The sequence below is a fragment of the Rutilus rutilus genome (genome assembly GCF_951802725.1).
Source record: "Rutilus rutilus genome assembly, chromosome: 2".
NCBI lineage: Eukaryota > Metazoa > Chordata > Actinopteri > Cypriniformes > Leuciscidae > Rutilus > Rutilus rutilus.
In genome coordinates, this window is record NC_140210.1 from 55,996,547 (window position 1) to 56,009,388 (window position 12,842).

Below are 12,842 nucleotides of genomic sequence, written 5' to 3' on the forward strand. Positions count from 1 at the left end.
GCAAAATGATGTTCAAAAGACGTCTTTTCAACGTCTTTGTCACAAAAATCGGACGTTAAAAAGACGTCCACTGAGGGTCTAGAATGAAAGTTGTAATGACGTCATTTTTTGAAGTGTTCTGCACGTCCGATGTAGACTTTCATAGTACAAAACTCATCCTTGATTCTCAAGGTTTTTTTTTTTTTTGTCACCGTTGTTGTGAATCATATCCAAAATCTTGATGTCTGTGTGTGACTATATGATACATTTGCTCAAAACATCATGTGCACATGCTTTATATACCTTCAAATAAGTGATCATTTTAATGCTTTTCGCACCAATATTGCAGTTCCACAAGGTTGGTGGTTATGAATGCCAAAACATCTGACAACATTTGATGGTTTTTTTGTGATGACTTCATCATCAACCATAAGCTGAAAACAGCTGATCTTACTTATTATTGGCTTTCTCTGCCACAACATTTGTGTTTTACAAACACACAGTTAAAGCAGTCAAATAAAAGTAAAAGTAAAAGGAACGGGGACCAAGAGCCCAACTAAAGCAAACACTGATCACCACAATGGTGACACTTCAAATTAAACAAATATCAACAGCTAAACCTCTGTTAATTCTCACTAAGATCATCTGACAGCAATAGTCAAAGTAATTATGTCTAAATAAGACCATAAATGATGTTGAAATATGTCCACAATGGCCACATCTGAACTAGTTTTAACCTTGTACGAAGGTTCGATGAACGTCTATATCGGACGTGCAGAACACGTCAAAAAAAGACGTCATAACTTTCATTGTAGACCCTCAGTGGACGTCTTTTCAATGTCCGATTTTTGTGACAAAGACGTTGAAAAGACGTCTTTTGGACATCATTTTGCTTAGTGGGTTAGATGAATGTGATGAAATCACTGATACAACCTTTAAGCTGATTTAATTTAAGGCTGTGACTGAAGTCAGTTGTAGTTCTTGTTTCTCTTTTCTTCAGTGATTCTGCTTGTTAACAGCAGGTGTTCATCACTAATGTTCAATCATCACTCAATTAATAACTTAATTATCTCATTAACTTCAACACTGCTTCAGTGTTACTTTAACACTCTGTAGAGTGGGACCATATGTGCTCTGAGCAGTGTTGATTTAACACTGGGGAATTTACTGTGTGAGTTTGGGTCCCCGTGCAACTGATACTCAACTGCCATTGGCTCATCTGCGTTCGAGGGGGTTACCGATAGGTCAATTGTATGTTATACAAGAGAGTTTTGGTGCTTACCTTCCATGTTTCACCTGACAAAAAAAAAACAAAAAAAAAAAACAGGGGTTATTACATTATATATTTTGCGTTTTTTTGACTACTAAGAAAGTGAAAACTATTATGTGAATATTAAGATATTAAGGAATCTAACTAAATATTTAGATTTAACTAAATTTAGATCTAAATCTAAATAATAATAATAAAAATATATATATATAAAAAAAAAAAACCTCAGTAAATAGATTTCTGGAGTAACTTCCAAAAACTGCTTTTTATCTAGTCAGCCTAAAAAGTTTGTTTCAACATTTCTTTCTGTCAGTCAAACTTCTCTTATTTCAGGCCTGATATGATTTTTTTTTTTTTTTTTTTTTTACTGCTTTAAATTATATTTAGTAATTTAGCAAGAAAAATATACAATCTCAAACTATACAGGAAAATGAAATAAACACAGTTAAACACTGTTGCTAGTAATTTACTGGCAACAGTGTTGTGCAATTGTACAGTTCTATACTGTAATCTACAGTATGTTACTGTAAAAATGCACTAAATTAAAACTCGAGTTAACTAATTACACTTGCAGAAACCGACTGCCTTAAATTGACCAACTGTCATTTAAATGTGTTAACTAAAATGTATAAAGCATTACTAACATGAGCAAAGTATTACTGTGAACTTCTTTCATTTGAAACCACAACAAAACTTTTGTAAATAAAGAGATTTCCACTGGACCAGCAACTACACAGTCTGTTAAATAAAGCAACATGCAGAATATCATCAATGTTTGTAGATCTTCTCCTGGACTGAAGCACAGGCTCTACTCTTCTGCAACAGTGTTGCCAGTATAAACCTGTTTTATAACTTACAGTTTATTACTGTTAAAATACATTTAGTGGGTGTGTCTTTTTTATCTTACACTGTTAACCCTTTCAACCCCACAGGGAAATCCACACTACAATGAGTAAAAAGTAACATTGAGACAGTGTTGCAGTGAGATAATTAAGAGAATATGTAAGTGATTGTTGAGCATTAGTGATGAACACCTGCTGTTAACAAGCTGAAGGAAAGAGGAACACAAGAACAGAAAATAGAGAAACACAAGAAATACAACTGACTTCCAGACATTATACACATTATTACATTATTATTAACAGTATGACTTTATTTCTGTCATACATCTACAGAAGTTGTTATTGAGATGTTTAATTGAAAATGTTTGGTTTGAAGTTACCATTACAGAGATCAGTGCTTGCTTTAGTTGGGTTCTGGACTCCTTGACTTTTTAACACTAGTTTCTCTCTTGCTGCTTGAACTGTGTTTTTGCTAGTCATCCTTTTGCACACACACAATTTGTGAATGATAGCAATTATGTTGATTATGTTGACAAAATCATAATATAGCCTGGTCGTTACCTAAATCTCATACATAGTTTAATTCTGTATCAAATGTGATACATTACCACCACTGTGAAACTACAGTAATGAATTACAATGATTTTTTTTTAACACATCATGCACAACCAAAGAAACAGAGCTACACTGTCTATTAGAAACACAGAGATATCTAAGTTTTCATTCACACTTATTCAATTACATTTCTAAATTCCGCATCATACAAGTAATATGAAGAATGTGTACATTATTATTACTACTATTACATCATATTGATATTCATACTGGCATTAAATGCCAGAGTTAAATGGTTAAATTAATTTATCACAGAGAGAAATTCAACACACACATAGTTAGGTTTTTATTTGTGCATGTAACATGAAACTATCTAGGGAATGCGTGGTGGCTGCTTTTTTTTTTTTTTTTATAAACACCAGATGGCGCTGTTTTCAACACTCTCAACGCTTTGAATCTATTCGCTGAAACAATCAAAGGATTTCATTTTCCCATCCCTAATTATGACCAGATCATAGTTTCTCTCACCATAACAAATGTGTTTTAAAAACACAAAGTTGGAGCAGCAGGAAAAAATACTAACATTAAAATGTCAAAAGTCAAGTTTCCAACTAAAGCAAACACTGATCTCCATCATACTGACTTAAAACGAAACAATCCAATAAACATCAACATCTAAACCTCTCTTAATTCTCAATAAGAACTTCAGTAGATGTCTAACAGAAATAAAGTCAAACTGGTTAATAATAAGTGTAATAATATGTAATGGTTGGAAGTCAGTTGTTCTTGTGTTTCTCTTTCCTTCAGTGATTCTGCTTGTTAACAGCAGGTGTTCAACACTAATGCTCAATCATCACTTAATTAATCACTTAATTATCTCATTAACTTCAACACTGCTTCAGTGTTACTTTAACACCATGTAGTGTGGACACATATGTACACTGAGGGATGATCATTTAACACTGGGGATTTTGCTGTGTATTCATTTTATGTTCAAATAGATTATGGCCAACTGAACACTCGACTGACTACAAACATTGGAATCAGTAGAGTGAGAACTTACCAGGCTGGACTTTAGGGATGAACCTGTCCTTAAACACGTAAGAGAACGGACCATGTCCTTAAAGAAAAAAACATAACAGTAAAATTGTATTGTCTTCATTAGATATTCATCACATCTTATTTCATGTAAAAAGTATTTAGCAACATATATGATGTGATTAAGTGGATCAAATTAAATGGTCTCTCAATCTCTTTAAAGCAGGGATGTACAAACTCAGTCCTGGAGGGCCACAGACCTGCAGAGTTTAGCTCTAACCCTAATCAAACACACCTGAACAAGCGAATCATTGTCTTCAAGATTACTGGCAGGTGAGTTGTATCAGGGTTGGAGCTAAACCAGAGATTGTCTTATTATAAGGAGATGAGAGGGTCTGTGGGTCTGTTTACACAACACCGTTTTCAACTAAAAGTGTAAAACCCTTTATGCGTTTTGGCCGTTAGTTTACACGACAACGGCGTTTTGGGTTAGCCTGGCTCCGCCCTCCTACGTACTTTCGCTCAATTTGAACTTTCCTTCAGTACTCCGTCTGGGTTTGCGGTATATTCTTGGGTTTTCTCCGGTCAATTGTTTACCGGTCCAATCAGCGAACAGAGGGAGTGGCTGAGAACAATGACGTTGAGGTGCGCTAGTTTGAGTTGTAGACATACGTCACAGCTAAATGTTAGCGATTGGTTATGGCAGATCCAGAGTGACTCTGGGCAGATCCAATAGCTCAAAACTTCAACAGAGTACCCGCCTTCAAGGAAGTTAACGCTTGTCAATGGAGAGTGGCCAGACTCTCTGTACAAATGAAATGTACGAGAGTCTGATAAGACCAGGCTAGTTTTGGGTGCCTGAAAATGCAAAATTTTGAAAACGGGTTTCAAAGTGCACGTTTTTGAAAACGGTCTCTGTGTAAACAACAAAAACGTGAATCTTTGAAGATGATGACGTCATGCACATGCGCATTATGTGTTCAGACTATAGCGATTCATCGCCATCTAGTGGCCTGGCAGCAGAATACAGCATTTTTAGTCATTTCCGTGGATCTGTATGAATGGGGAAAAGCTTCTCCGTTTTAAGCATATCGTTGTCGTGTAAACGTACCCTTCATCTCTTACCAATGGAGAAAGAGTAACGGCTAACTTTAATCAGGTGACGCACCTCAGCCTATTGTGTAATGTCAGTGCCCACAGTTCAGTGCAGTAACTGTTCTATACTTGGGGTTATATCGCTAGTAAAGCTACAGTAGCACTGCATTGTTTGTGGAATGTGCTTTACTGCGAAAAAAAAAAAAAGCGTTAATATCTCTATTAGCTGCAAAGTACTCATCACTGCAGACTGCAAAAAAACCCTACATTTAAGATTACACTAAAAACTTAATTGTAATTTAATACATATTTAATTCAATAAAATAATATGTATTTTATTTTACCATCATTCATTAAAAAGCATTATATAATCATCATTAGGCACACAGCAGTCATATATCATTAAAGTGCGAGATTAACCTGGCAGCGATAGAAAAAACAACATGTTTTATTTTTTATTAATTAAACAATATAACACAATATTTGTAATAAAATAGTTAATTTTCTCTTTATTCATCAATATGCATAATATCAGAGTCATATGCATGCATGCAGTTATAATAGTCATTACAATTCAAGTCTTATTATTACTGGTTAAACCTGAAAGCCAAAATATATTTTTTTACTTTCTTTAGACAACATACAATATCACTCAATATTACTATTAAAGCTGGGGTAGGTAAGAATGGTCTAAAAAACTTATTTTTCAAATTTGTTTAAACTTTATGTATATATCAATACATAATTAAAATGTAAGTATTCTGAAAAAGAAAGTATAAAAATCGAGTGTATGTAGACCTCTAACGACTGTTTTAAAGACAGCTCATTATTTCCATTCAGTCCACCCTCTCCCTTCTGGGGTCCTTCCAAAGCCACGCCCCCAAAACACATGAACGCACGACTCCGCCCGCTGAGCTGGAAGACGCATTATTTACCTGAGACGAGCGGAGAGGAAGGAGCGCAGTGCATGTAGCATCATGTCAGAATCACATGTAATAAAAAAATCTAACTTTATCATTATGAATATAAACAAATAAGATGTATTTTAGTAGCCTACTCACTATCAAGCTATCATATCGATATTGGTAAAGTTTAAAATATATATTTTTTGATTCGCTAACGAGCCAGTTATAACTATAAGGCAAAGCTAAAAACAGGTTGCATTGATACACGTTTTTCCATTAGTTGCACTGTGATGAAGATGAATTTCGTGTAAGATTCATAACATATAACGTTAGGCCTACTAGCTGTTAAACATGTATTTTGTTATGTAAAGTTCCCCCCACAGCGGAGCCTGCCGTGAACGCGCAGGCTAGTAAACATGCAGGGTCACCGATGACGACGGATAAGGTCGCTAGATATAAGGTTAGCAGGTTTCAATTGTTGCTTTGCACAGTGCGTGACATTTTATCTGTATGTTATGCGGCTAGAGTTTTAACACTGAGTCAATGGGCTCCGACGGGCTTGTATATCGTCATCGGTCTTTTTCCGTTTACCTGTCTTTGTTGTATGAGCAGGTTCCACTCGAGAAACTGGCAGGTTTGGTTGTTTGTCCGCCATTAGCACAGCTGCTCGGCACACCGGCAATCATTTGAATGAGGGTACGCGCTGTGCAAGAGAGGGGCGATCAGCGCGTACGCGAACTTGATTGACACTGCTAAGACACTCCTCCTGCCTCTGAAGGCATCTGATTGGTTATTTACACTCGGACCGAGTGGCAGTGATTGGTCAGAGTTTTTACTGTCCTGCAGCTGCTACAGAGGTCTGATTGTTTTCATTCCTTTTTTCTGAACACATAATGTATTGACTACTCTCAGGATGGAAGGACCATTTCACCCAGTATAAAAAAAGTGTTTCTGAACAGGATTACCTACTATAGCTTTAAATACGATGTTAATGCCGTAAATGAGCCTTACCTGTCGCGACATTCCCTTTGCCTTCTCTTATAAAATAACCTTTTTATCATAGTAACATCTACATATCGTTCCCAACAAAAGTATTGTTTAGTTTAAAACATGTTGAAGATTAGTGGACAGGCAGTCGATTCAGTAAATGATAAGCTGTTTCCTCACAAAAGCGGTTTATTCAGTGTAGTGAAGCCTCTTCTCCATTCACATCCATTAAAAAAGCAGCCTCTCCTTCCCTGTGTATCAGCACAGCCACGGCCACAGATCATTTTTAGTATGTATTTTCCACTAAAAGTGGATGTTTCTGGCACTCACCTAAATTATAGCACAGAGCAGCAATTTGGACACACAATATGTCTTGATCCCGTATCTCCTCCGGTTTCTGCTCTTGCAGAACTTTGGCCAGACGTCCTGCTAAATATGCAGCACTGCACAACATCAAAACAACAATTTTAAACAAAACACAGGATACATCCAGCTTTTACACTGTTTGATCAATTTTATGATGAATGGATTTAGAATAAATTAGAACAGGGTAAGCAATGTTTTGTGAAGTAAAAAAAAAAAAAAAAAAAAGTGTTTCTCATAGCAACACTCAAATTAAGTTAAATATGTTATTCTAATAATAATAATAATAATTATTATTATTATTATTATTATTATTATTAGAAGAAGAAGAAGAAGAAGAAGAAGAAGAATACAAAAAGAGCACAACAATGTAAAACAATACACTTTAAATATGAAAATAAATTACAAAATAGAAGAGATCAAGAAACAAAATATTTTAAGACTAGATTTACAAAATAATTGTTTTATTTATTTATTTATTTGATTTCATCCTTTTTTCCAGAGAGGTCCCATTGAGATAAAAAAAAGAAGAAAAAAAAAGAAAAGAAATTAACTGGCAACAGTGTTGAACTCTTGACCATTGACTTTTTAACATCAGTTTTTTTTCCTCTGATTGCTATAACTATGTTTTTGCAAGCCTCATATTAATAAATTCATTCATTCATTCATTCATTCATTCATTCATTCACTCACAGTTTGTCAGAGGTGGAAAGTCCAGGGTTCAGAAAGTAGAAGTCCTGCCATATGTTTATTCCACCCATGAACTCACACAGCTGATTTCACTAATTAGTTCTCTCTCCTGTCTGAATTAGCAAATCCAGGGCCCAGTTTTTCAAAATTAATCCAGTGGGATTCCGGATCACGGATTGGATCAAATCTTGGAAATGGGTTTTTCAAAAGCAAAAGAGGGATTCTGAACTAAGATCAGATCATGTAATCCGATCTTAAATTTGATCTGGATCAAACCTGCCCTTTGGGTTTTTCAGAACTTTGAACTCGGTTTGGGATCTATTTGATCCAAAAAAAACAGGATTAGCCTGATCCCATCAGAAGGGTGGATTCAGTTGTGATTTTTCGAACCAAATAAAACCAGAGAGTTTTTTTTTTTTTAAAGTGAATGATCACAAAATCAATGTTTACTGATGATATATACATTTCTTCATATTTGAAGCATATATGAAGCATGTCACATCTAATGAGATACACTGTTAGACCTTACCGGGTTTTTTTACAGTAAAATACTGGCAACACTGTTGCCAGTAAAATACTGTTAATTGTACAGTTCTTTACTGTAATCTAGTTTGTTTCTGTAAAAATGCACTAATTTCTAATTCAAATGAACTAATTACACTTGCAGAAACCGACTGCCTTAAATTGACCAACTGTCATTTAAATGTATTAACTCAAATGTATAATGCATTAATAATGTGAGCAAAGTAAAACTGTGAACTTCTTTCATTTGAGACCACTAAAAAACTATTGAACATAAAGAGATTTCCACTGGACCAGCAACTACACAGTCACTGCCTGTTAAATAAAGCAACATGCAGCATATCATCAATGTTTGTAGATCTTCTCCTGGACTGAAGCACAGGCTCTACTCTTCTGCACAATGGTGACCCAAAAATTAATTTTACAGTAAACTACTGGCAACAGTGTTGCCAGTATAAACCTGTTTTATAACTTACAGTTTATTACTGTTAAAATACATTTTGTGGGTGTGACTTTTTATCTTACACTGTTAACCCTTTCAACCCCACAGGAAATCCACACTACAATGAGTAAAAGTAACATTGAGACAGTGTTGCAGTGAGATAATTAAGGGAATATGTAAGTTATTGTTGAGCATTAGTGATGAACACCTGCTGTTAATAAGCAGAATCACTGAAGGAAAGAGAAACACACAAACAGAAAATAGAGAAACACAATAACTACGACTGACTTCCAGCCATTACACATTATTACACTTATTATTAACCAGTATGACTTTATTTCTGTCATACAGAAGTTGTTATTGAAAATGTTTGTTTGAAGTTACCATTATAGAGATCAGTGCTTGCTTTAGTTGGGATGCTGATGCTAAAATATTCATTTTTCTTTTGCTGCTTGAGCTGTGTTTTTGCAAGTCACACTTGTGCGCACACAGTTTATGAATGATTGCAGTTATAATGCTTATGATGACAAAATCATCATATAGCCTGATCATTCACTAAGGAATTAATTCTTATTCATTCAGAGTCTTAGCCTCGATCAAAAGTGTTACATTAGCACCACTGTGAAACTACAGCAATATGACTCTTTTTTTAACACATCATGCATAAACCAAAAAAAATAAAGCTACACTATGTTTTAGAAACACAGAGATATCACAATTTAGCACATTAATCTCAACAATGGTGGCAATATTTCTTTTTTTTATTATTCATGCAGCAGTGCATGCTGGGAGTTTTATATTATCCTGGAACCCAGCATGCATTGCGACATGAAACTTTTCACCATTGTTGAGATTCATATGCTGATTGTTGATATCTGTGTGTGTCTGAGTCAAGCAGGAGTAAAATAAAATTGAATGCACTATATGATTGTTATTTTTCAGAAGACCTGATAACAGAAATATTGACTTCATTTTGTAGATACACAGATTTATGCTAAATATGACATACCCATAATCTCAATGAATATATACAGGAATAATCTGAAAATCAGACATGTCCAGGATGACTGTGACATCATCACAAATGAATAAAAACACCTGATCAACTTCCTCTTGACTTTTTCTTGCCATAACAAATGTGTTTTATAAACTCACTGTTACAGCAGTCAGAGAGAGATGAATGGTAAGAAGTCAAGGGACAAGAGACCAACTAAAGCAAATACTGATCTCCATCATGGTGACAACAAATTTTATTATTAACTAAATCTTTGTTAATTCTCAACAAGAACTTTTGTACATGTATGAAAGAAATAATCGTAAACTGGTTTGTAAACTGGTTTCACACTCAGTGTTGCTGGAAGTCAGTTGTAGTTCTTGTGTTTCTCTTTTTTCTGTTCTTGTTTCTCTGTCCTTCAGTGATTCTGCTTATCAGGTGTTCATCAGTGTCTCAATTCACTCTCTTCTTTTCATTCACTCTGTCAAGTGGACTATATTAGTGAACTAATGTAGGGAATAGTGAATGAGGGTATAGGGTGTGATTGGGAAAACAGCCTCTGAGTGTCGATTTTGAGCACTGTTCATTTACAGTATATTCCTGTAGGCTATTTTTGTTTTCTACGGTATATTACTGTTTTAATGGAAAATGGTATGATACTGTCTGAATTATGCCTTTTTTTACAGCAAGGGTTAACAGTGTATGGTAACACAACAAAATCTACAATTTAACATTATAACAAAATAAGGAAAGTAAAATGTTTCTGTTTATTACAGTGTTTCTGTTTCTGTTTCTTAAAATTAAAATAAACAACGGTTATTTGTGGCCACCGGTATTTTGCCAACTGTTGTTCTTTGCTAAGCCACTACACTGTTGGTTCCATTTAAGGCTCTAGTAAACAGGATTTGGTAATCCTGAAAAGTTCCTATCCGGATCAGATTGATCCAATCCGATGTTGCTTTGAAAAACTGGCTCAAAAGTAAGATGGATTACGTGATCACGGATCGCAAAAAAAAGATTACTAAATCCGGATCAATTTTATCCGGATTAAACCTTTTGAAAAACCGGGCCCTGGTGATTGGAATAAAATACTGAGGAGGACTTTTACTTTCTGAACCTGGACTTCACACCTCTGCTCAGTGTTGGAGTTTTGTTTTGTAACCAGATTTTGGCTTGTGACGTCGGGGTGCGTGGTTATCTCCTTTGTTTGACATCAGATTATGAGCCACTATCCTTTGTGTACATGAGGCGAGTCTGTGAAATGGTGGACGTAGCCAAAATATCCCAGTCAACACGTTGATCTCACAGTGATCTCTCCATATGACCACAATGTGAGTTCACAGTGAGCTAAAAGTGTAACCTCACAGCGCACTCGCTGTGTGCTCATTTTATGGCCACAATATGAGGTCACCCCAGCTATAAATGTTATTGGATTTGAACATTTTAGTTGAAAATGAAAATTAGGTTGACGTCTAAACATTTGATGTCAGGCTCCAACTTCATTAAACAACTCCACAAACAGCATTACCAGCTTCACTTATTACTAACCAGACTGACTTTATTTCTGTCAGACGTCTACAAAAGTTTTTATTGAGAATTAACAGGTGTTTAACTCTAATGTGTTTCATTTGAAGTCACCATAACAGTGATTAGTGTTTCCATTAGTTGGGCTCTTAACTGGTATTATATCTTTTTTGGCCGCTGTGACAGTGTGTTTGTCAAACATATTTGCAGCAGCAAAGAAAGCTAAAGTGAAACGAGATCAGGTGATGATGGTTACCTGTTGATGGTTTTATAATCATCATGAAATAGACTGATTCACTGAGGTAATTTGCATCTAACAACTGTGTTGTACCATTAATATATTCTCATCACAAACCCTGTGTTACTGCAGCGTGAGGTCCAACAATATTATAACAATCAGTTAGAAGATTTTAACGAAAAATCAGCACATGAATCTCAACAAGGGTGACAATATATATATATATATTTTTTTAGATAAACAGATTAATTCATAACATCACTGAAAAGCTACTAAATGTCAAAAAAAAAAAAACAGCTAAAAATAAAAGCACATATTTAGAATTAAAATAATAGGACAATTCAGCTGCCTAATTTATTCATGTTGCAATGCATGCTGGGAGTTTTGTACAATGATGGTACCCAGCATGCATTGCAGCAAGGTACTTTAGATTGTCACCATTGTTGAGATTCATACGTTGATTATTGATGTCTGTGTTTGTTATCGAACAGTAATTTTTCGTGCTCATGTTTGTTAAAATCTTCTAACTGATTGTTATAATATTGCTGGACCTCATGCTGCAGTAACACAGGGCTTGTAATGAGAATATATTATTGGTACAACACAGTTGTTAGATTCAAATTACCTCAGTGAAACAGGTTACTTCATGATGATTATAAAACCATCAACAGGTAACCATCATCACCTGATCTCACTTCACTTTAACTTTCTTTGCTGCTGCAAATGTGTTTGACAAACACACTGTCACAGCGGCCAAAAAAGACAAAAGATATAATAAGAGTTAAGAGCCCAACTAATGGAAACACTAATCACTGTTATGGTGACTTCAAATGAAACACATTAGAGTTAAACCTCTGTTAATTCTCAATAAAAACTTCTGTAGACGTCTGACAGAAATAAAGTCAGTCTGGTTAGTAATAAGTGAAGCTGGTAATGCTGTTTGTGGAGTTGTTTAATCCTCCTCTGCTGAGATCTTCACAGATTTAATGTCTTCTTTTCTCTTCAGTTGATTTCATCTGAGGCTGTGGCTGAAGTCAGTTGTAGTTCTTGTGCTTCTGCTCGTCTCTTTTTTCTGTTCTCTTCTTTCTTTCAGTGATTCTTTTTGTTAAGAGGCTGAGATGACTTCATATTTAATATACACAGATTTTGTGGCTCAGATAAGGTCCAGTTGTGGTTTATTTCTTTGCTCTTGGCTGACATGTGGCATTGCTATGGCCTGCTTGTGGCCCAGATTTGGCAAACAGGAGCGGCCCACCCAAGTGTCGTAATTCCACGCTGCATGTGGGCCAGATCATCTTTCCACGTGTGCCAGATGTGGGCCGGATCTGGGCCAACACAATGTTGCTATGTGGGTATTGTGGTCACAGTTTGAGCACACAGTGAGAGCGCTGTGAGGTT

The 12,842-nt window shown here is 35.4% G+C and overlaps 1 protein-coding gene across 1 annotated transcript in view; it reads right to left on the reverse strand.

Annotated features, from left to right (window-relative positions):
* LOC311279830 (uncharacterized protein) overlaps positions 1 to 12,842 on the reverse strand; it is a 52,562-nt gene that overhangs the window by 13,287 nt on the left and 26,433 nt on the right. Inside the window, exons 12-14 of the mRNA XM_084391583.1 lie at positions 7,002 to 7,114; positions 3,710 to 3,766; positions 1,262 to 1,275 (exon numbers count right to left, since the gene is read on the reverse strand). Of these exons, the coding sequence (XP_084247709.1) occupies positions 1,262 to 1,275; positions 3,710 to 3,766; positions 7,002 to 7,114 (184 nt within the window). The remainder of the gene's footprint in view (positions 1 to 1,261; positions 1,276 to 3,709; positions 3,767 to 7,001; positions 7,115 to 12,842) is intronic.